The sequence below is a fragment of the Natator depressus genome, chromosome 26 (genome assembly GCF_965152275.1).
Source record: "Natator depressus isolate rNatDep1 chromosome 26, rNatDep2.hap1, whole genome shotgun sequence".
NCBI lineage: Eukaryota > Metazoa > Chordata > Testudines > Cheloniidae > Natator > Natator depressus.
Genome location: NC_134259.1, coordinates 4,350,915 through 4,376,429, shown reverse-complemented (window position 1 = coordinate 4,376,429; position 25,515 = coordinate 4,350,915). Strand labels below are relative to the sequence as shown.

The 25,515-nt window shown below is 43.1% G+C and overlaps 1 protein-coding gene across 1 annotated transcript; it reads right to left on the bottom strand.

The window, feature by feature from the left end:
• Positions 1 to 1,173: 1,173 nt before the first annotated feature.
• ATP6V1B2 (ATPase H+ transporting V1 subunit B2) lies at positions 1,174 to 19,255 on the bottom strand. The gene is made up of 14 exons (XM_074939968.1): positions 19,093 to 19,255; positions 12,615 to 12,670; positions 11,600 to 11,698; positions 10,771 to 10,864; positions 10,566 to 10,643; positions 9,446 to 9,585; positions 8,924 to 9,025; positions 7,840 to 7,937; positions 7,208 to 7,331; positions 6,308 to 6,458; positions 4,890 to 4,972; positions 4,014 to 4,118; positions 3,183 to 3,312; positions 1,174 to 3,050 (listed from the first exon to the last, which is right to left on the bottom strand). Exons 1-14 carry the CDS (start codon positions 19,217 to 19,219, stop codon positions 2,908 to 2,910), a joined length of 1,530 nt encoding a protein of 509 aa, XP_074796069.1. The 5' UTR covers positions 19,220 to 19,255; the 3' UTR covers positions 1,174 to 2,907.
• Between the last annotated feature and the right edge of the window lie 6,260 nt (positions 19,256 to 25,515).

Sequence of the window (25,515 nt, the reverse complement as noted above, 5' to 3'; positions counted from 1 at the left end):
CACCCACCCTGCCATCTGTTGGGGGAGAAGGCTAGAGACTAGCTTATTTGCTAGCACAACCCTCTGACTTTTGTTAATACAGCAGCAGAGCCCTGTAGACAGGTAACGGAAGGCACCTGCCCTACAAATTTAAGTAGAGACTTCAAAAAATGCTCACGCATGAAATCTGAAGGAAAGGCTTATCCTGAACTTTGGTATCAGTCCTACCTTTATTCTGAGAAGTGACTGAGACATCAATTGCATTAGTGGAGAGCCATGAACAAACCATAGTCATTGACCAGCACTCAGCCCTGTGAACAGACCAAAGATGATCCAGGCAATTTCCCCTCTTCAAAACAGGTTTGGTTGTGATCCTGGCCTTGGAAGAAAGCTATGTGGTTGCTACCCCCTACTCCTGCCATTTCCCCCCAGTTAGATGTAGTCAGGAACCCAGCACCGTAATATATGCTTATCAGGAGTTCTGTACTACTGTAATATTTTCCATTTTCATAAACACAATCATCAGTTCAAAAGCCACGATGAATGTTGGTAACTGAAGCTAATTCATTGACCGTATACTTTTATTCCCCTTTGAAGAAAGGGCAGCAGAAGAGATTTGTTTATCGTCACATAGGAAGATCCAGGAATAAAACCAGGGTCTGCCTATTCCCATTACTCTCCCGCTTACAATAAAACTGACCTCAGTCTTCCTAAGCTTCCAGTGTATTTCAGAAACTGGACGATGGGCTCATGGCTAGATACGTGAGCACTGAGCCACTACAGCTAATAGTGGCAAGCACAGGGAGATGGGGACAGTTAGCCTTAAGTCTACACCTTAGACATGGTAATTGTCTAAGCTTCAGTGTCCACGGTTACATGTTTGTAGAATTAAAGATTTAATCCAGGGATAAACGTCCTCTAGGTGCAGCGCTAATTTTTGCCAATGCCTATTTGTGCACCAGTACCACCACAACTGTAGTTGGGGAAACTACAGGATCATGTCTCATGTAAAATTTGCCTGCTAGCGTGAGGAAGATTTGCTACAATTTTACCAGTAGGTCTCAAGGTTTGTGGTTTAGCATAGCGGAGGTGTGTCTAAATGGTTTCACTGGAATTGGGAGATGCGCCTGCTGTCTATTCCAAATGACTTGACAGCCTCAGGAAAGCCCAAGCAAAACTTTTCACTATAGAGCCACTGAGACTTGATTTCTTCAACATTTATTTTTCATATTTAACTTATTCAGATATCACATTTTCTACATTAAAATATTCTCATGCTAACACCTTCCCATGCCTCCCTCCCCAAGAAAAATAGAATTGACACAACTTTAAGATGGAATGCACTAAAGAAATTGCTATTGCACCCAAGTTACAGAGACCAAACAACAAAGTTAGACCTGCACAGGACAGAGCTGCAGGGCAACATCAGGGACAAGCTGAAGTCAGTATTCGACACAGTTTAAACCATGTTGCACCTCTGAGTTTAACACCTGTCTAGGAAAGTGCTAACACGGTTTGCAACTCATGCATGGATAGGCAAAATAACAAACTGACCAGATTAGCCTGGAAATGGAAAGCAGACAAATAAGGAACTCTAAAACCCTCTCTGCAGGGGGCTTTGAACCCAATTTAAACTAATTGCAAGCATGGAGATACTGGCTGGGTTAGGATTATTTTGGAAACACTTAACTGTTTGGCCCAATCTAAATGGGCTAGCCAAATCCATGTTTGGAAGGGTGATTTAAACCAAAGTTAAAACATGGTTTAAGGCCCAATGTCATCCAGAGAATGATTTAACACAGAATTCAAAATATCCTTTCATACATACCAACAAGAGTTTCCTTCTGTCCCTCTGCATCATTTAGTACAAGACTTTTAAACTACAAAATTAATTGGGGGCCCCCCAACACTACCCATACAATTGTATCTGGAGGACCTGGTATAATAGGGTTGTCTCCTATAATGGGATAACAGTTCAGTTTTGTAATGAGGAGAGTTTGAAGCTTTGGACAGTCTACAGTGTTGTACCATCAGATGTTTGCATGATTTGGGACAGCATTGGGCTTTAGCCACTTTTCATATTTGTGACTTCTATATTTCAGGGAGTGGAATGGTTGGAGTAAGTTTCCTGCTTCTCTAACTTTTCAAGGGGGCAGTTAAACAGGTTGATTGACTCCCTAGTCCAAGATAAGGACAAAACCTATGATCCTCATATAGAGACCTACTGCTTTGGATCTCTGAAGAGGTAGGAATCTTGCTGTGCTACTTGGAAAGTACTGTTTTGTGCAAATGTTGCAACTTCATATATGTATAACTCTGGGGACAGCAGCAAAATGATCAAGGATCCCCCAGCTCTAATTAAAGCCAACAGTGAATTGTGTTCTGGTACTCAGATGTACACTGCCATGTAACCAGCTTTCGTCTTGCTCGTCTGTCCATCAATCACAATAGCAGGTCAGCACAGAGTGCCATCTGTTCTAAACAACAGCACAGCAGTGGCACGTGATCAGGCTGAAGGCAGATGCTCTGGGAAAGAGGGGGGCTACCATTGCTCCTTGGCTCCCCATAAATAACGAGTTAGATTTGTTCCTGGACTGGAGACCAAGTTCAGCTTCTGGTAATCCCCCTCCTAAGATGATTTAAAGGAAGTCAGTCTAGAAGACAATTATAGTCACTGCAGTTACATACGTCTACAAAGATAGGTGACTTTGAAGCTTCTTCCCCTTAGGAAATTTTACCAAAACCACTGAAGATCCAGGCTTTGGAAAGATATTTTAAACTCTTAATCAGCTTAACACATCAGGAACACTGGCACAACATGTCACTTATTCTTGATTTTAATTACAGGAGTGACAAGTAAACACCAACACATGAAAGAGGAAAATAAACAGCCTTTCACAGAGTACAGAGCTAGAGATGAAGCTGTGGCTAGTGCTTTGCAGTGGAGTCTCGAGGGTAGAACTCTGCCAGGGTGCTCTGAGGAATTCTTTTTAACATCTCTTTGGGGAAGATTCGCAGAAGCTGCCAGCCAACGTCCAGGGTCTCGTAAACAGTGCGGTTTTCATAAGGACCTAAAGAGGTAAGAGACTAAATTATGGGAACAGCCCAGAGGGTCAATGTCAAAGACAAGACCTGGTCACTCCAGGTGTAACATGGTTTGAGTGCCTTGCACAGTATGTCCCATATACTTTAGACATACTTACCCTGAGCTATGAAGTTCCTTTCAAACTTCTGCAGAAACTCCAGATAAAGAAGATCATCTGAGCTAAGAGCTTCCTCACCAACTACAGCCTTCATAGCTTGCACATCCTTTCCAATAGCATAGCAGGCATACTAGAAAGGAAGGGAAAAACAGGGGAGAAAGCAAGATCATGTGGCGTTTGACCAATGTTACAAGGAGTTATGTGGATTTTTAATACAGTACCAACAGTGTACTGGGTGGATAGGAGGACAGAATTTGGGGCTTTTATTCCAGAGTCTTTATGATTTTAAAGAGCGCTGAGGGATGGGGGAGCAAGAAACAGCAAGACATCGCTCAGACACTACAGTGCCGTGTCTGAACCTGACCAGAGTGGTTTTAGAGTAAGTTACTTAAGGAACAAAAACTTAAGTTGACTAGCTGTACATACAGCATTTGCTGGATACGACGACACACTGCACAAAATACAGTCAACAGGGTGGTTGGTGTGGAAAAATAAAGCAGCATTTGGCAGAATGAGCCTGGAAAGAACTCCACAGACTATTTATTGGTACATGAACAGCCTATCTATGGTTCGTGCACAAAGCCCAGTACTGAAAAGCCCAGTACTGTAGCAGCAGACCAAATGGGAGGAGTGGGTCACTTATAAAACAGATTTGTACAAGGGCTCTTATCAGTGGACTACAGCAGAATCTCAGCTTTAAGGCATCAAAGGGAAGCAGCTTCAGATTTGAAAGGGCTAGCCATGTCTGATCTTTTTCAGCGTTCTCGACGGAAGAACCAAAGGTGTATGTACAGCTCAATACAGATTCCACATAAGAAGGGTAATGCATACCAGCTGGTTGGACACATCTGAATGGTCCTTCCTGGTCATACCCTCACCAATAGCAGACTTCATCAGTCGAGACAAGGAGGGTAACACATTAATAGGTGGGTAAATCTTTGGGAGGAGAAAAGAAAGTTAATGGATAGCACTGAAAAAAGCATGTGGAGCTCAACATTACTGCTTAGTTACATGAAAGTTTTCTTCCTACATGTACCCTACAATCTGTTCATAGTACAGAGACTTGAGAGAAAGTTGGTGGCATTCACTCCACTGTTCAAAAAGCCAGTAGCCTGGTATCTGCTGCTTCTAGCACTTCCATGTATTCAGTGTTGGTAGTTTGCAGGTACCAGCACCACAAATTCCTAACTATGGTTTCTGCAACTCTGTATTAATTCAGATACAAACGTAGCTTCCCAAGAGCTAGCTCATGAAGATAAAAGTTCTCCTGAGAACAGAAAGAAATAGCACAACCTGGAAAGTCTGAGGAGGAGTGGTCATTTTGGACTGGCCCTCAAGTTCAGGAGTGGATTTGCAAGGAACGGATTTGTAAACCTACAAAGAGGATCTTTGTAACCTGTTATCTTGCTAAGTTTACTCTGCAATGAAGTCAGAGTGGACAGCTTACACATGACAAGTAATTCAGACACCCAGGTCTATTAAACAGACAATTGCTTTTAGACCTCCAGTCTTCAGTCTATGGCATCTTCTCCCCCAGGGCTGCCTACTTCTAGAGATGCTGAGGACCTGCAACCTCAACCAGACCAGTATTATACAAGTCCCTCCTCTAACATCTTTTGTCAGAAGAACCAGCCAATAGAAGAATGTAGGCTAAAACTAACTCTTAAGAACTTTGCATGTAAGATTGCTCAGAGGTGTGGTACCTACCTGTCTGTTGTGCAGCTGCCTATCCACATAGATCTGCCCCTCAGTAATGTATCCAGTCAAGTCAGGGATGGGATGAGTAATATCTGCAGAGGAAGTGGTTTTATGTTAAGTTTTCAGACCCTGCTTTTTATATTAATTCCAGCCAATGCCACACTGAGGAGTCAGCTTTATAAAAGCTGTCTGAACAGCATATTTTACTTTAGATACCACAATATTCTAGTGTAATTAGAATGCCTTTTAAAATGCCTTGAAGCTAATTCAAATACTGCACATAAGAAAACAGAGGATGACAAAACAGAGCAGTGCAGTCTTCAGCTAAGTAGAAATACATCCAAAGAAAAGGGACCAAAGGACTTGATAAAAGCCACCAATAGGCTTGTTAAACCAATGTAAGGGGTATTCTAAAATCCTAGGCAGCACTGCCATTACACTCTATTACTAGAAACAATGCAATGCATTATTACAGAGGCTGTTTGTTCTGCAAGTCATCTTGAAATTGCTAGTTACCCAACTGCCTGAACATATGCAGTTGCTTTACCATGCAAAAGACTGAAAGGGAAAGTCATCTCACCTTTGTGCCTCACTGCCCATTTGATGTGGAATGATACTTCATACACCTCAAGAGTGAAGAGAACTAAAGTATTTTGTATGCAAGATGCTACACTGCATATTTTTTTCAAAGCTCTGAAGCGAGGCGATGCTCTTAATACATTCTCTCTCCAACTGGTTCTGGAGGATGCTGAAATTAGAGTACTTCTAACTCTTTGAAATACATACATCTCTTGAGCCAGATGGGATTTGAACCAACCATAAATGAGCACGAGACACAAAGTGGATGCCTCACACCTTGTCTCGAATATCCTGGGACCAACACAGCTGCAGTGCTGCACACAGATGAGCACCTCAGCTGTATGACAGATCTGATTCCTCTGAGAAGATGTTATATGTTGCACAGTAGGATGGACACATTTTATTGTTAAGGTTCAGCTTCTCTCTTCTTGGCCAACACTGAGGTTGCAGATCTTTATCCGAAGTCTAAAGGAGCTCCAGTACCCAATAAGGGGAAGGAACTTAATGATTGTGGAAACTCAGTCATTGAAGATTAAGAGCAGGTTGGACAGACACTTGTCAGGGATGGTCTAGATAATGCTTGGTTCTGCTGTGAGTGCAGGGGACTGGACTAGAAGACCTCTTGATGTCCCTTCCAGTCCTCTGATTCTATGATTAAAACTAGCAACTCCAGCCTCCTGACTGGTATGAATCAGGCACCATGTGATTATCCTCAATCAATACCCTCCCACAGAATGCACACCGCAATAGTGCTAAAACATCCAAGAACTACATGACACAAGTGATCTTACATGCCCATATGTGAAAAGCAGATTTATTCCCAGGGAAAAGCAGTGGCCAGGACTCACCATCGTTGGGCATGGTAAGAATAGGAATCTGAGTAATGGAGCCATTCCTGCCTTCCACACGCCCAGCTCGCTCATATATAGTGGCCAAGTCAGTGTACATGTAACCAGGGAAGCCACGTCGGCCAGGCACTTCCTCTCTAGCTGCTGAAACCTGCAGGCAATTCAGGCAAAGTTACTCAAAGCTCATCACTGAGAGTTCAGGCACAGCCACCACAAAGTCCGCCACGGCGTCCAATAAAGTTATATTGATGATTAACAGGACTGGCCACATGGTAGTGCCAAAACACAGCTATTCAAATCCTCTACAAGAGAACACCCACAAGCCAGGCATGAAGATCATTCCCTGTGTAAAACGGAGATCCTGTAATGCTGATCAGAAATTGACTGCAAGGTTAACAAGGAACTACTGAATCAATCTCCACTACAAATGAATTATATATCTAGGCAGACAAGCCAATTTTGCAATGCTTTATGAGACAGTTCTGGCTAGTTTCAGAAGCCTGAGAAATGCAGAAGCTTAACCTTGCATGCAAACGTCAGCAATTTTTACATGTTTTCCCACTAGAACTATAAGCAACTGGATAACTTAGTTTTGAAATGGGAGATTCCCGCGCGCTGTTATTTCTGTCAGAGCCCACTTTACACGTGTCTGGTTTAACGTGGAACATCAGCTGCATGCAGTACCCATCCCCGGATACAGACTAACTTGTTAGGAATAACGGAACCTGACAGAGTAGCTTTTTTAAAATGGATTAGGTATCTTTCTCAAAAGGGACCGAAGAACAGCAAGAGGTTTGCTGAATAAATTACTCATCCATTTTATGCTCCCATTCGATTTCAGGCCTTTTTGCAGGGTGCCGAACACGTACACACATTTATCGGCTACATAGGAACAAGTACCTCTCGTAGAGCTTCAGCATAGGAGCTCATGTCTGTCAGAATGACCAGTACGTGCTTCTCACACTGGTAGGCCAAGAATTCAGCGGTGGTTAGAGCAAGTCGAGGTGTGATAATACGCTCAATGCTGAAAGGACAGAATTGCACGTTCAACACCATCCAATACTATGAGGTTACAACTGCATACACTGAACAGCACAACTCAAAAGTAAGAGAGGAAACAGGTTAGGAGCCCTGTGAAATCTACTCCATATACTAATTGGAATGCACATAATTAGTGTCCAGGTCTATAGTATCTGAGCCTACTGCCACGAACGTAAGGTATTTGACAAGCCAGTAACGTGGCTTCTTTTAAGGAAAATGGAACCGACGCCTCGGGGGTTGTGGAAGCTCCTTCCCTGGAGGCTTTCAAAAGAAGGCTGAAGAGGCACCTGTCTTGGATGGTTTAGACATGACAAATCCTGCATCTTGGCAGGCGGTTAGACTAGATGACCCTTGTGGTGCCTTCTAACCCTATGATTCTAAGGGTCTCAGAATCAATTTCCAGCAGCTTTTGGACACCATAGTGACATGTTTTCCAGTGCACCAGTTCTCCACATTTCTGGTTGGGAAAAACAGTCATTTTACCTACTTACGTTGGGTCATTGGCCAAGTTCAAGAACAGGCACACGTTGTCCATGGAGCCATTTTCCTCAAAGTCAGTTTTGAAGAACCGAGCCGTTTCCATGTTCACCTAAACCACAATATTAAGTAGTCATTTGCAAACAGGGAGACTGTCCAAATTCCCATTCTATAAAGTAAGTTATTTAAAAGACTGGTTCAGAGCTGGTGCAAGCCTTTAATATCTATACTACCAGCCCATCCTTTCGGTCAACCTGTGACTAAGAATAACATTGGACAGTCTATCCATAACGCAATATATTATCATAAAGGAATCAGAGCTCAGGACCAAGTGTGGCAGGAGGGGTAGAGATGAGATATCTTGCCTTACTCATGACCAACCCTAGTCAGGTGAAGACAACTGTCAATCTGGAGGGAGGAACATGTAACAATCCTCTGACAGTCAGATGTTCTGCACAACTCCAGAGAGATCTAACTTGGATGCATATGCAGTGTCATCCTACCATTCAAGTAACTGATACTGCTCTTTAGTAAGCACTGTCCCAAGAAGAATTTGGAGATCAAAATACAACAATTCTGCCTCCACCTAATCTGAGAATGTAACAATGCAATGACACTACAAAACAGATGCCTATGTTAAGAAACAGTGTCTGTAGCAAGGCATCTCAGTAGGATGGCTTGCTACAGACAGCAACAGAATATCCTGCTATTAGAATTTCCCCTTCAATTGTGGCAGGCGTTACAATCTGGGCAACTTACACAGTTAACGAAGTGTTTAAAAATGCAGTGCTTGGGACCTTTTAAAATGTTCTCCTCTTGTTCCAATTACAATGGAATCACCTATTCTTACAGATACCATTCTACCCCATGAGGCATTCTCCCATCAGACAGCCAGGTAGATTCATCAGCCTCGATAATACTATTGCTTTTACAACAGCATAGTATAGACGGACCTAAAATGTGACAAGCAACTCTAAAAAATGATTAAGTTTGCATAATTCCAGTGATATAGCAAACTGGATTGATTGTTCCATCTTAGTGCTCAAAGTATTGGAAGTAAACCACTTTTACGATGTACCTAAGCATAGTGGTACTTACACCCATAGCAGCAAACACAATGGCAAAGTTCTCTTCACTGTAGTCCATCACATCTTTGGATTTCTTCACTAAGCCAGCCTGGCGACATATCTGAGCTGCAATCTGAGAGGAATGCAGAAGGAGCTGCATAAATCTATTGTAGTAAGTTGCACATTTGTTTATCTACTGTACAGATTAACCATGTCAAAAAGTGATTTATTCCCTGAGTTAAATACAAATGGTCTCCCAGAACTTTGCCCTGCGGCCAAAAGCAAGAGAAAAAGCAGAAAACTGGTGCTAGAGAAGGAAGATTATGTGGTATCTGGCCAATCAATATTTGATAAGAAGCATCTTGAGAAAGCAGGACTCTGTTTTAAAGCTTTGTGTTAATTGGTGTATATTTTACGCACACAAATATTCTTAGACTCTCCCCACTTGTAACCTCACATAGCTCATTCATTTTAAGTTCTTTGCACTGCAGAACTGAATGTTTCCAGCAACTAGTTTTTCCCAAGGCTGTCAGAGCTCCATTAAAGCACCCACCTCATTATGGGGCAAACCAGCAGCAGAGAATATGGGAATTTTCTGTCCTCTGGCAATGCTGTTCATGCCATCTATTGCAGAAATGCCAGTCTGAATCATCTCTTCTGGGTAGATTCGACACTGTGGATTGATTGGTTGACCTATTGTATTTTCACAGAGAAACCACCACATTATTTACCTAACTTTAACAATGCATAGATTAATAAAGGTTTCAAGGCAAAGTTTCAAAATAAGGTATAAAAATGCATTTAGAACCACAAACATTTTAGTTCACCAGACACTTCTGGTCCTAGTTTGAACTTAGTCCATTGATTTTTTTTTAATTGGTCATGAGATCATTTATCAATTTGGCATTTTATATGCATGCGGACAAAAAGGACAGGATACTGTCATCCTACTCCTTGGAAGGAAATTAACACCCTCTTATCTTTGGGGGAAGGTTACCACAAGCCTATTATAGTTAGCACTATTAAACCACTTTAACCAAAGCACTCTCCCTAATTAAGAACTGCCATGCATTACTGTAGGAAAAAACAGACCACTTGCCCTGTGGGCCCATCTTAACAGTTTATGAACAACTTTCTGATGAGTTACTAGGCATTCAGTACTTTGTACACCTTCTGCATGATTTTAGGGCTATTGTTTCATTTGCAGAGGCCTCTGAAAAGTAGCTTGTCACTGCATTTTGTGTAGAGTACATACTGGAATTCAAGTCAAAAGTCAGCCTCTTGTTCCCTACCAGAAATGGGTACCATGAATAGTTTTTGAACCAGAGGTTCAAACTGAAAGGAAGCCTACTCATTTTATCTCTGTGCAGCTTCAGAGCACACCGATCTCTCTGCTTCAGCCAATTGACAGATTAACTGAATTGTCTCAAACCTTCTGGTTTGGGAGAGGATGCATAGAGGCCATCTCTCATCTCACTTTCTTCTGTTTCTCTAGTATTACTAGTGATTTACTCAGTAAAGTACTAAATACTCTTCAGCAAGTCACTGTTTTCATTTATGCTGCCAATTAGCATTCATATATTCAGTTACAAGCCTGTCACTAAGATTATTCAAAAGCAGAAAGCAAAATTCATGCTAGCAGAAACCAAAACAGATTTTAAAAAACCACATACCCATAATGTCCAGGTAATCTTCAGCCAAGACAATGGGACCTCTGTCAATAGGTTTTCCTGATCCATTAAATACACGGCCTACAAAAACAGTAACAAGATTATGATTATATGAACAGGACAGTAGTTACCTAGTTGTTTTCCCATCTGTAGTAGTATTACATGAAAATAAATATGTTCAATCCAAAGAGCAAGGTCTAGTGCATACCAAGCATATCCTCAGATACTGGGGTTCGGAGAATATCCCCAGTAAATTCACAAGATGTTTTCTTAGCGTCAATACCCGAAGTTCCCTCAAATACCTGCAACATATCAGAAGAGACACCAGGTGAAATGGATACATGTTCCTTTAGCGTAGGTAGATAAAGACATTGTGCAAAGAGTTATAACAGATGGGATGGAGATATACGGGTCAGTGAATCTCTAACACAACAAGCAATGGGTTAACCAACAAGCAGCAAAAGCAAGACGGACCTGTGTAATACAGGAATTATTTCCAAGACCATTTAGAAATTGTTCATTTGTACAGATATGTTAAGAAAGCAACACTGTATAAAAATATATTTTACACATGACCTGTAAAAGTAGTTAGTCAAGAATGCCAGTGGCTATCAGGGATCACTCCTTTAAAATTTAAGATCATTTTCTGCTGCCTACACAATAAAGCTCTTCAGCTAAGTAGGATTACAGTGGTAACTATTAACAGCTGCTTTGAGAACATCACATAGATGTGTCTCAAATACACTGAAGCTCTGCAATGGATCTACATTGTAGTAGTACACGCTGCATGGAGAAGATGAAGGAGGACTCTTGCCTTATGTCTACAAGACCCTATTGTGGTCAGAAGTTTCCTTAATGTTTAAACAAAAGCAAAAACTGAAGGTTACTCAGATCCACCCACCAATTATTTTCAAGTGTTTTTTGCATTTATATTAAGTTTTGACTCAAGAAAGTTACAAGGACTTTAGATTTGCCATAGCCCAAACTGATGCCCACTAAGGAAAAGTCTTCATGGGACCATTCTGTCCCTAGTTTACCTGAACTACAGCTTTAGAGCCGCTGACTTCTAAAACCTGCCCACTTCTCTTTGTGCCATCAGGAAGTGTCAAGTGGACAATCTCTGCATACCTAGGAAACTAATGCAGAAAAAAAATCTGTAAGACAGTGGGAAAAAGTTAAAATCCACAAATTAGAGTTACCACATTATCCATAATAGACTAAATAGATCTTGAGACAAAAAGCTACCGTATCTTTTACACAATTCATAGTCAAAGGGAAATGCCAAGGCAGTTAAGGTTTACTGATAAAAATGTAACTGTTTTTATGATGAGCTCCTTAATCTGAGTGGCAGATTTAGCAAGCAGCGAGGAAAAAAACACTTGTTTAAAGACAGCCTGAAACTGTTCTCTTGAGTATCTGAACCCATATGCCAGTAGTCAGGCACAACAGAGATCCACGTTAAAGAGAAGCCAAGAACTCTAGCAAGGGAAAATTGTAGCTTGTCTACCACAAACACCAATAACCCCTGCAACCCTCGTATGAAACAAATACCCCTTCCCTTCTAACTCCCCCCAAATATTTGATAAGCATATGCTAAAAATCTTAAATTGTTTCCTCTTGTTCATGTATCCAATACTATGCACTGAGTACCTTACAAGATTTGAATCATTAATATTAAATTTGAGTTTGATAAAATGCATATGCATTAGAGTTTAGACTGTTCAACTGTAGCATCCGTTTCCCCACTTCTCTTCAAACGTAGAAGTATGAACAGCATAGCTGCAGAATTATACTCCTTTCCATTTCAGCCACAGGACATTCTTTCCAACCAGGGTGCCTGACAGCCTGTCCCAATTTCCTGAAGCAGTCTGTGCGGCAAGTTTTGGCATTTAGCTCAAAGTGTTTGGAATATAAACAAGATCTTGTGTTTAAAGTAGATCACAGAACCCATGGAATGCAGAGCTAAAGACTGTTCAAATGTGTGTCTAGATCACAAGCCAGCTTTCCCACACCATCTCCCTCAAAAGAAGATTTCATTAGAATAATTTTTACCTTAACTTGATCCAAGATTACCAGTGGACCATTAACTCCTGATACAGTTTTATATGCTGAAATATAAAAGGTGCACGTCAGACAATATATTAAAATCAGCATAAGCATTCTATGCTGAATAAGTAGAACACACCCTTTGCAAAGTCTGGGAGTCTAATCTTCTCTGAATCTGTGAGACCTTCCATATATAGTGGAAGCTACGCGTACAGAACAGCAAGTGCCATTACCTGGTGCTGGTGATTCTATAACCAGCATTCTTTTCTTTGATTCACTACTTGGCCAATATCCCCACGTGGTGTTACAGGACTCTAGCATTGGAGAGGTCACTTATGTCCAGAGAAGAGCTATGAGTTCAGCGATGTAAACCTACATAATATGGTCAAATTTAAACAGAAAACTATCTAGATTCCCTGTTCTTTCCATCAGACAGTTCAATTCACTACCTAGCCTAAACTATTGTGTAATGGTGCTGCATTCAGTGAAATAACTGCCATTTTAATCCATCAGAAAGGTAATCAATGTGATGCATACAAACATTTTATCAATTGGGAAAAGTCTAAGATAATACTATACAACTGATTGCAAAACCTTAAAAAGTCACTGATAGCAACCTAAGGATAAGGGCAGTATAATTCACTGAGTGTTAGTCTTTTGACAGAGATCAAAGCAACAAGTGAACACTATATGCCATTATCTCAAGACTCAATCTAACAGTCATCTTTAACAAGAGCAGTAAAGTATCCTGCTGAGTGATGTCAAAATCACCCCAAAAAATCTGCATTACATTTAGTTTAATTTACACTCAGATGTGAACAGATGAGGAATCTCACTTGCTCAAAAGCTGATGATCCTCAGAGCACCTACAATGCATTTGGGAAACATTTTCCAGCATACCATGCCAACTGCTGCTGGAAGAGAACCTTTCAGCACCATCCCAAGAGAAGCTAAGGGACTGCACCATGAAAGATGGTGTTTCACTTTAGTCGGTAATTCAGAAATTACATAGTATTTACCACAGCTCATATAAGGTGCATTGTCAAGTCATTGAGGCGTAGAAACATGCACAGATGTCTGAAGTCAATGTTTTAGACAAACAGAGTAGGTCTTCACCAAAAACACGGCACCAGAGCAGCTGCACAAATGCAGATGTAGCACTTAAGTGAAGATACTGCTATGCAGATTGGGTAGTTAATCCACTTCCCCAAGAGGCAGTAGCTATGTCAACAAGAGAAGCTCTCCTATTAACATAGGGCAGCCTACAAGGGTTTAAGGTTGGTATAACTAAGTTGCTCAGGGGTGTGGATATTTCACAGCTACTTCTGAACATTCCTCTACACTGGTGGGCACTAAACATTGACTCATGGGACTGTGGCATGAGATGAGCCCAATACTTTACTGGATGGGTTTTATTATTCACCTTGTAATTGGCACATCTTTTTGGTAGTAAGACATTACTATTAACGTGAAGAACATAACTATGCAGATGCTGACAATACGAAATGACTTTCCAATCATGATTACAGTTATTCCACTAGAATCCTTATTACTCCCAAACAGGGCACCAGTGTCTGTGTTTAAGCTTAGCCTCACTTGATCTGTGAATACAGGAAGTGTTTGAGAGCCACAAGGTTCTACCAGGGTCACAAGGGAAGACTAAGCAAGAGTAATCATTAATCAGTTACCACGGGGGAAAAAGGATGAGCAAGTTGAGCTATTTCTAGATTGGGAAAACAAACTAATATGACCAAGAAAAGAATGTTACCAGGAAAGATCACAAATCCCATGCAGACACAAACAGGCTATAAAGACCTGGAAATACAGCGTAGGCCAGACAATGTGAGAGTTTAGTACACATTGAAAGATGTGTGCCTAAATCATGTTTTATGTATTACATCAACAGTGTGATATTTACAGTGTTAACAAAGGTAACAAGAGTTTGCTGACGAACAAGCATAATAGTATAATCTTGAAAGATTTTAACCTGGAGATGAAAAAATCAGATACAATACTGTGTAAAGCTGGTTATAGGAGCCATTCTGTCACATTTGGTTAGTTATAACTGAATTTAGATAAATGTTAAAGCTAAAGAGGATGAGAAGTCTAGCTCTGCATCTTTTTTTACTTACAAGGAAATGTTTCATTTGTCCCAAGTTAGGCACTTTGGGTTTCTCTGAACTGAACACTTCTCATTCTTGTTATGCCAATTAGAACTATTCAGTGTGTGTACCAATGTGAATGGCACTTTAAAAAAAATATCAGGGTGAGGGTGGAGCCAGACATTTGCAAAAACAGGAGAGAACTATATTGAGCAACATTACATTTTAACTTGTGACAGTCTTGTCAGCACTTCCTCACTGATCCAGGGTGAAGAGCTCACTTCCTAACACTATCGATCAGTGAGATACCAGAGGGGATTACATTACATTAAACAGCATCAAATCTATTGGTATCACACAAGCAGCTTGGCATGCTGACTCCAAATCCCTGTTTTCAATAACATTTTAGCCATTCCAATGATGAAGTGGGTTACAATTAAATCTCAATTTGTTTTACATGTATAAAGACCCTTCTACCTCAAAGGATTCCAGAGTGTTACAAGCTATATACATACCCCACAAAAAATGCAGCCACCTATGAGGTGGAAAGCAGACAGCAAGTGCCCAGCAACAGAGGAAGGGTCACTCTGGGTGGGAAAAAAAAGCTGGAACAAATCCATGCTGATACATGACCACAGGATCTTTACTGTCCATGCAGAATAGACATGCACTTAATTTTTAGAAGGCTCATCCAAGAAAGCCATTAAACTGCATGCAACTCTGCCTTAGAAAGACAGAGAGCTAAGTTGACTAAGTTCAAACCCCAAGAAACAGAACAGGTGTTCCAAACCTCCATGCTCAAACCACTAAACTACCCCATCTGGCTGTATATCTTGGGCTTTGGTGTCCTGTTCCCTTCTACTTTTGGATGAATATGATTTTGTATGACCTTTTTGGGTCCACAGTTACTGATCTGGACTTCAGACTCAATTGAAATACTCAAAAAACAAAAGCAAAGAAGTTACTTGTCTACGTAGTGAGAAAATTCATGCTACTTAAGTATACAGGCTCTTTCACAGAGTTACTTAATCACACAACTTCAACTGATCTAAATCAAAAGTTTTAGCAAAATCACTGCTCCAATCAGTTTTGGCCTTCCTCATACCCACACTGCAGTAAAGGATTTAGAGCTGTGAAATAACTGCCTAGTAGAATCACTATTTCCCCTTTTCCTCAACTTTCACAATCACAACAGTTTTAACGTACAAAATCACATCACTCCCCCCAATATCACTTCACACTGTTTACAGTAATATGTCCTGTTTCTGCCAGAAAACTGATCTGTGTCATGCAGGGAAATACAAAATAGTGGATAACTAGCAACTAGATGTATCCAAAATTTGACTGTTATTTGCACAAAATTAAGTCAGTAGTCATACCAATTACACTGAAGAAACTCCAGTTTCTGTATCCAGTAAAACATATAAGCTCATAGCAATTGAGTCAGTTCTATTTATGAAGAGGTTGTCAGAACCAAAGAAAAATATTCACGTGTCCTTACCGATTTTGAATTAAGAACGAGACTAATCCACCCAGTCGTTTAACTGAAAAATTAGGCTTAACTGAATTCGAGATATTGAATTTTAGCTCCATTAAATGTCTATAGCCAAAAGAAACCTTATGATGGACTTGCAGTCTCTAACTTAGGGCATGTGTGCACTACAAGTTGAAGTCAACCTATGTTAGATCAATTTACAGCCACTGCAGTAATTACTACATGGCTGAGGTCCATACTACCCTCCTTCTGTCAGTGGTGCATGTCCTCACTAGGAGCACTTCCTCCAACTGAAGAGGGGTAGTGTTGGGGGCCGAGAGCCAGGGTTCTCAGCTCTGTTCAGCTTCCCGCTGGGAGCCCAGCTGCACCCCAGGCTTCTTGCTTCCCTGAGCGAGGGGCAGCTGTCCAGGCTTCTCACCTCCTTGCGCAGAGGGACCAGGCTCTAGTTGGAGCCCACCACCAGCCTAGGCTTTCTTGTCAATTTCATGGCTCCAGCATGGAGTTGTGAAATTGACAAGAAATACAGCCAATAGACAATGCAAGTAATGCAGTGTGTACAGGGACATTGTGTCCCCCTAACTTCACCAAGATAAGCCCTACGCCTCTCACAGAGGTGGAGTTATGTCGGTGTATCAGGGCATTTACATCAGTGGGAGCAAGGCTGCATTGTGTACACTGACATAATTAGGTCTTATGTCAACTTAACTCTATAGCGTAGACCATGCTTAAGCTTTTTATTTTGACTGATGCCCAGCAGCAGCAACCTCACCTTCAGCAGGTTATTATGAGGATTTCATCGAGAGAAACCTTAGCAGCAATAGGTTCATGAAACAGACTATGAATTGAATCGCTTGAGAGATTCACCTTGCTATATTTCTGTACTCCATGCAACAGAAGCTTAGAAGTTAGTTATAACTAACACACCACATCTACTTCCATCCCCTGCTCCCTTCTCATCCATTCATATTCTCTCTCTCACACACACACACACACTACAGCAAATGATTGTCCCCTTACAATCTAGTGCACTCAGATTCAGGAAACAGTTTTCAGTTTGTCCCCTCCTTCTGGAAGCACATGCATTTCCAAATGAGAGCAAGCAGGCCCCTCTGAAACGTGTATCTGCAATAGTCAGATGTGCCCACCTCCACCTAATTAGCCTTTCCTAAATTTAAATATAGGATTTTACTGTAGAGCTAGAATAAATAAGTCACTTTGAAATATAAAGACAACTGCAGTCATGACTGGCTATTAAGTTACATAACACCTGCTCCAAACCACATTTGATACTTGTACATATTTGTTAAAAGTCCTTTATTGTATGATACATCTTGAGTATCTATGTAGTCAGTTTCACACTTCCATTAAACTGCAGAGTAATCACATGACCTTGAAACAGATCAGGAACAGATTAGTCAACCCATAGGAAGAGTGATGTTTCACAATCCCTTATTGTCCTTTACTCAAGTAAAAATCAGGACAATACATACTCCGTAAGACCATCACACCACTTTAAGAATACTAACTAAAAGCAGTGTCCACCATCTGCCTGTTATAGAACCATTCCTGTTGAAATGGAAACTGGAATTTGTCAGCAACCATATTCTGCACACAGAATGCTACTTCAAGGGGTTGTGCCTAGTAAATGTAGCCAACAACATGATCTTTCCCAATAGCCTCTGTATCTCACAATTTTCATTTGTGGTTCATCCATGCCAAGAGTCCCATGTGGCAATATTACAAGGAAAAGCCATTTACCTGTGTAAAGAAGCCACATAAAGCCCCCAACTTTCCTAATTGCCTATGTGGATTAACTGCTCTGTCCCCAATAAGAATCTGTCCAGCTTTACCCCGACAGGGGAAGTAAACTCTACTACGCTGATAAACACCCAAAAGGTGGTGCTCCTCAAATCCAGTCCCATCCACAAGGCACACCCAACTTCTGACTCTTATTCCTACACCAGGCAGACCCAGACCCTGGAACTAACAGAGCAGCTGTACTCTGCTTGACACAGACCTACACCGGAGCCCCGCTGGTCTATTTCCCCCCAGTGGACACTCGAGCCCAAGACACTGGTGTGGGGAGAAGAGTTGGGCCAGAGGACAGCACAAGAGGGGCTGGGGAGCACTGGGGCCAGTGGGCACAGAGAGGGGCAGTGAGAATGGCCTGGGTGCTGGACAGAGGAGAATCCCGGAGCAAAGGGGCCCCCAGCCAAGGGGAACCAGACAGCACCAACAGGGACTTGGGGGGGACAGAGAGTCTAATGGCTAAGAAAAGGGGTAGGGGCCTCTGCTCTAAATGCAGGAACAGGGGCTGGGGCCTCACCCACCTGCCTGGGATTGGGGGGGCCGGAGAGGGGGCTAGCAACCAAAGCCTGGGTTTAGGGATGCAGAGGTCACGAGGCACCAGGCCCAGCCTCTTCCCTCCTCCCCCCCCCCCCCGACTGGGGTACGGCAAGGTCCCCCCGGCCTCTCCCCCAGCCCCCGGCACACCATCACCTCCGACTGGGGTACAGCAGGGTCCCCCCTCTGACCCAGCCCCTCCCCCCCGGCCCAGTCTCACTCCCCCCCTCCCAGGGATGAAGCGGGGGGCCCCCCTCCCCCTCTGGCCCAGCCCAGTCTCACTCTCCCCCCTCAGAGATGAAGCTGGGGCCCCCCTCCCCCTCTGGCCCAGCCCAGTCTCACCCCCCCCGGCCCAGCCCAGTCTCACCCCCCCCAGGGATGAAGCGGGGGCCCCCCTCCCCCTCTGGCCCAGCCCAGTCTCACTCTCCCCCCTCAGAGATGAAGCGGGGGCCCCCCTCCCCCTCTGGCCCAGCCCCTCCCCCCGGGGGCCTCCGAATGGGGAGCCGGAGCCCGGGTAGGGTCTGGGCCGCGGCCCGGCACTCACTGAGCCGGGGCTGGGAGATGTAGTCCCGGCTGGCCGCCGCCGCCTGCTCCCGTGCGGCGGCCGCGCCGCTGGCGCCCTCGGACACGGCCCCGTTCACCATCCCCCGGATCGCCCGCAGCGCCGCCATCTTGTCCCCGTCTGAGCCCCGCAGCGTCACTGCGCAGGCGCTGATATAGCCTCTCCCGTCCTCCCGCCGCCGTGCGCGCCGCCGAGACCCGGAACTGGCGGGGGAGGGGGGGAGGCGCGCGACCGCCAGGGGCCGGGGAGCTAGCCAGGGTGCTGGAAGCTGGGGCGAGGGGAGAGGAAGGGAAAGGGGGGGAAAGAGGTGAAGGAGGAAGAAAAGTGGGGGGAAGGGGGAAAGAAAGAAAGAAAGAAAGAAAGAAAGAAAGAAAGAAAGAAAGAAAGAAAGAAAGAAAGAAAGAAAAGGGGAGTTTTCAGTGGAGCTGGTTGGGGAGAAAGGGAACAAATAGATTTTAAAAAATCTCTAGAATGATGCTTTTCCCCCCTTCTTTGTCCTAAACTTCAAAAATGTGTCAGTTCTGAACTCTGTCCATCTCCTGTTGTCAGCATCCTCAAGGGCGCGGCTGGCACCGCTGCCTGGCAGAGGCTCCCCCGTAGCCTCCCGGCACCTTCAGGGACTATTCCCTGAGAGGGAGGGCTAGGCTTCCCCTTGCTCAGGTCCACCATTGCTCCTCGTCACACACCCCTTGACCCAGCCTTAAGCCACTCTTGCATCTGCTCAGTATTTTCTGGAAACACCGGTTGAAAATAAACTGTGGTGGGCCAGCAGATGGTGGTGACTGCTCTTCAGGCCTTTCAAAACACTGCATGACTCTCTGATTGTGGCACTCCAGAGCACTGCTATGCCAAGAGAACAGTTGTATCTGAGGGTGTAGCACTCAGAAGTTACGTGTATGTTTGTATGAATGTAACTATTTTTTTTGGTCAGAGTGAATAGAATGCCGGGGATATATTTCCCAGCATCCTGTCCCTGCTGGAACTCTGCTGGAGAGGACACAGGGACTCCGCTTTGGTCAGCCGGGAATGGTCTTAGCAGAATATGGTGCTCCTGGAAGATATTCTATCAATCTGTGTGTGTGTGTGTTTGTATTCTGACAAAAGTTTTAATAAAATGCTCCAGCTTAAAACCACAGCCAGGTCTAGGAGTGCAACAAGAGTGTCCTAGAGTACATAGCAAACATGAAATGAAACATGGCTTCAAATGCAAAGATGCTCCATACACAGATTCAGCCATATGTGGAACATCAACTATGTAACTTAGCAGTTTCATAGATTCATAGTTGTAAGGGCAGGGTCAGAGTTGCCTTTCTCAACCAAACTTTTCATCTAATAAAAAATGAAATCAAGTTTGCTTGACAAGACTTCACCCCCCCGACAATGTTGATTAGCATTAGACTTGTTAAAAATCAACATCCAGTGCAAGTTATCAGTTCCCGGCTATTTAACTATAATATTTGCTGTTTAACATCCTCCTCAATTACTGATGGGATAGAAGGCATTACCACTTTAAGATAGAAATACATCATTTCACTTCTTTCCATATATAGAAGAGAAATAATTTATTGACTACTTCTTCCTTTAGGCACCACATTTCCAGAAAGATTTTGGCAAATTTTAGCAGGTTTGGAAGACTAACAAAGTATCAGGGGCTGGAGGGACTGATGTGAGGGAAAGATGTAATAATCTAACTATGCATAGTTTAGCTAAGTAATGACTAAGTGAGGATACAATCATCAAGAGGTAAAGCACTAACTGAGAAGCAGTGTAGTCTAGTAGATTGAACATAGGGCTAGAATCCCAGTAATATGGGTTCTGGTCCTAGCTCTGCTATTGATGTACTGTGTGACCTTTAGCAAATCACTCACCTGCTCTGTTTAGTTTATTAATATCTGGTAAACACTAGACAGACTATTGATATTAAATAGAAAGAAATCGGGAGATCATGAGTGGCAATCACTTTGAGGATGAGGTTCTACTCTTCTTTCTTCCAGTAGCTGTTTTCAGTCGTCTGCAAAGCCTTTCTAAAAAGTGTTTCAGGGAGACATAGTCCAATTAGTCTAGACCAGTGGTTCCCAAACTTGTTCCACCACTTGTGGAGGGAAAGCCCCTGGCGGGTTTGTTTACCTGCTGCGTCCGCAGATTTGGCCGATCCACTGGTCTAGACAGAAGGATCCTTTCATATTCTAAATAATTTAATGTATTGTTGAATACAGTGGCTGAGAGTATTAGTTTCAACAGCCTACAATAACACAACATTTGACATTGCAAAGAGCTTTACAGACTGTATACATTCAGCACCACAGAAATTCAGCTACTTTGAGAAAGGAGCAGCAATCAGCTTACAGCAAAAAACCCACAAAGCTATTAATTTATGTGTCAAGTAACATAAAGCTTCCTCCATTACACAACAAAATAGATTCAACCAGAAATTAATTTCAAGTTTCACTGTGAATGGAGCACTTTTGGGAGTTGTCTGTGCTGATCTCTATTTAGACAGCAGTTTTCATCTGACATCTGGCAACATTATATCTATGAGCCTTTTGTCAAACGTCATTTTATTACATGTTGCTTTGACTCACTGGTGTTCCAGCCCTCTTATGGGTCACTTAGAGGATGCTCCATAGCTAATATATTTTACTGCAGTTTTAGAATGAGGAGTCAACAGCAGAGAGCAACCCAGTCATAACCTATTGACAAAGTGAATTCACAATGATTGCAACTAGCCTGTAGGTTACGCATCAGGTGCTGCTTACAATGAGTTGCTCAGTCCCACATGGCATGGATGTGAGACACACTAGGAAGCCTATAATAATTTAAGTAGTATATTAGGACTGTGCATTAAATGTCATTGTTTCATAGAATCATAGAAGATTAAGGTTGGAAGAGACCTCAGGAGGTCATCTAGTCCAACCCCCTGCTCAAAGCAGGACCAACACCAACTAAATCATGCTAGACGGGCCTTAAAAACCTCTAAGGATGACGATTCCACCATCTCCCTAGGGAACCCATTCCAGTGTTTCACCACCCTCCTAGTGAAATAGTGTTTCCTAATATCCAGCCTAGACCTCCCCCACTGCAACTTGAGACCATTGCTCCTTGTTCTGTCATCTTCCACCACTGAGAACAGCCGAGCTCCATCCTCTTTGGAACCCCCCTTCAGATAGTTGGAGGCTGCTATCAAATCCCCCCTCACTCTTCTAAACAAGCCCAGTTCCCTGAGTCTCTCCTCATAAGTCATGTGCCCCAGCCCCCTAATCATTTCCGTTGCCCTCTGCTGGACTCTCTCCAATTTGTCCACATCCTTTCTGTAGTAGGGGGTCCAAAACTGATAGCAATACTCCAGATGTGGCCTCCCCAGTGCCGAATAGAGGGGAATAATCACTTCCCTCAAACTGCTGGCAATGCTCCTACTAATGCAGCCCAATATGCCATTAGCCTTCTTGGCAACAAGGGCACACTGCTGACTTACATCCAGCTTGTCATCCACTGTAATCCCCAGATCCTTTTCTGCAGAACTGCCGTTTAGCCAGTCAGTCCGCAGCCTGTAGTGGTGCATGGGATTCTTCTGTCCTAAGTGTAGGAATCTGTACTTGTCCTTGTTGAACCTCATCAGATTTCTTTTGGCCCAATCCTCCAATTTGTCTAGGTCACTCTGGACCCTATCCCTACCCTCCAGCATATCTACCTCTCCCCCCAGTTTAGTGTCATCCACAAACTTGCGGAGGGTGCAATCCATCCCATTATCCAGATCATTAATAAAGATGTTGAACAAAACCGGCCCCAGGACCAAACCCTGGGGCACTCCGCTTGATACCGGCTGCCAACTAGACATCGATCCATTGATCACTACCTGTTGAGCCCGACAATCTAGCCAACTTTTTATCCACCTTATAGTCCATTCATCCAGCCCATACTTCTTTAACTTGCTGGCAAGAATACTGTGGGAGACCGTGTCAAAAACTTTGCTAAAGTCAAGGAACAACACATCCACCGCTTTCCCCTCATCCACAGAGCCAGTTATCTCATCATAGAAGGCAATCGGGTTGGTCAGGCATGACTTTCCCTTGGTGAATCCATGTTGACTGTTCCTGATCACCTTCCTCTCCTCCAAGTGCTTCAAAATGGTTTCCTTGAGGACCTATTCCATTATTTTTCCAAGGACTGAGGTGAGTCCAGTCAAGAGTAAAAGTTTAGTTATTTCTTTGTATGTAATGTATAAAGAAATCTCCTTGAAAGTATTCCATTGTCATATGTGTATTGCATTTATACAGCATCTGGAAACTTTAAATTACAAATACCCATTTGAGTAGAGTAGATATTATACTCATTTTATAGGTAGAGAAACATAGGCTCAAAGTACTTAAGCTACCTACCAAAATCCACACAACAAGCCAATTCCAGAACTAGAAATAGAATTTAGGACCCAGGGTCCCATATACTGAATGCGACAACACTGGCTAGAAAGCCTGCAAAGTCAGCCAACCAGGCACACTGGGAAAAATATGAGAGAAAAAACCTTTCCAAGCCAGCCTTTCTCACAAGTCTTTATTGTCAGGATTTAGGAGCCGGGAAAACAGCAGGTACCGGAACAGAGACAAAAAATAAAAAATGAAACCCCCCCATCTCAGAGCTCTCCCTGGTCTAACCCTGTGTCTCTGATTGGGCCCTCAGCCACATAACCCACCCTTTATACCTGATTGAGCATGCAATGCAAACATCTTTAACTGGAGGTTAACGTCTTGCTTTCCAGTGCCTGGCTAGAACCTCTGCCTGTCCCATGTCTCTGTCTGTCTATAAAATAGAGAAGTAAGAATGCAAGTGGGAATGGAGCCATCACACTCACTGAGTCATCATCACAATCAGCTGCTTTCTTGATGATGACTTAGGTGGAATACAAGCCACAGGAGTTAGTGGGAGTACTGAGAAGCCAAGCTCATGTTTTCATTGCAGATACCTTTAGTAGTAATAACAATTTTTTTAAAAGTCCAGGGGAAGAGACTGTAAAATGTCTAATGCATACATGGAAATGTTTCCAAGGAGAATATTTGAATAAGTTTTGCCATCATCTCTGTGAAAGAAGATACACAATAAAGTAACAAATGTGTGGCCCCCTAAGCCTATGGCTGCTCAGAACTTCCTGGTGACAGCATAAATAGAACTAAAATCCTCCAGCTCTGGATCCCTATCACTCAGGCTAAAGAAGAATTGCTATTAGGTGGTTACCAGGACATAACAGAGCAGTTATGATTCTATCCAGTAGATGGTAGTGGTACACTGCTCATGCTGGATCTGTACTGTAGATATTTGGAAGACAGTTTCCAGATCTATCTATTCTGCTCTAAACTCACAACCCAAATACACCTCTGCTCTCCTCCACAACTAGGAAATTCTTTGGTAGGCTGCACTCATCCGGTGTTATTGACAATAGTTGTTGACTATACAAAAGCCTGGTAAATGGTCTCAATGTCAAGTATAATTGTCAAGAGAAGGAAGGTGAAAACTATCAAGAACTGTTTTCTTTCACAGTGGTAACTTCTATCATGAAAGGATGGAGGTAACATTTTGGATCTAAAAATTAGAGACCACAGAGCATTATGTTGAAAGAGCAAAATAAATAATGGAATAAAATATAAAATAAATCATATTTCAAGTGACGTGTACAATGTATCACCCACACACGGCCATTATTTTCCAGCCAGCAGCCCCAGGAGCTTCTCAGTTGAAATACTGGACTTCTCACTTCCCTAATGACAGGGCAAATGCTACTCATCCCTCAGGACAAAGCAGCAGAGAGCAGGAAAACAAGGGGCAAGGGTTTGTTTAGAAAATCCCAAACAGAGGTAGCAACTGTGCCAGTGCCAGTCTCTGGGCATGCTGCAATGGCACAAATATGCCCAGGTGTGGAAGGGGAAAAGGAGCAAGACAGTGGCCATGAGGTGGAATGTTTGATTGCAGCATTGTGATGGAGGCCTGAAAGGAACCTCGTCCAGATCCACACGCAGCATTGCACAGTCGGGTGGTGTGGCCTTCACCTTCCTCTGAAACACCCAGTATCAGCCACTGCTAGAGGCAGGCTGCTGGACTGGACTGGCCAGTGGTCTGGCCTGGTGTGTCAAATCCTATGGTGCGATGCTTACGTTTCACATGGCAAAGAGGGTCTTATTCAGAGCTGCTTTCTTTTCCCCGGGATTGGGGCAATAGGCGGCTCCGTTTCTTTTTCATGGGGAGGTTTGTTGTTGTTGTTTTTAATGACTCCCTCCAATAAAGCAGTGAGATAAACCGAATGGTCCACTGGAAAAATGTTATACCAGGTTGGAGGGCTGTGAGATTACAAGTCAGACCCAATCGTATGTCTGCTCGGGGAAGAGAATAAGAGCTTTTTCCATGTTAAACATGGAAAGA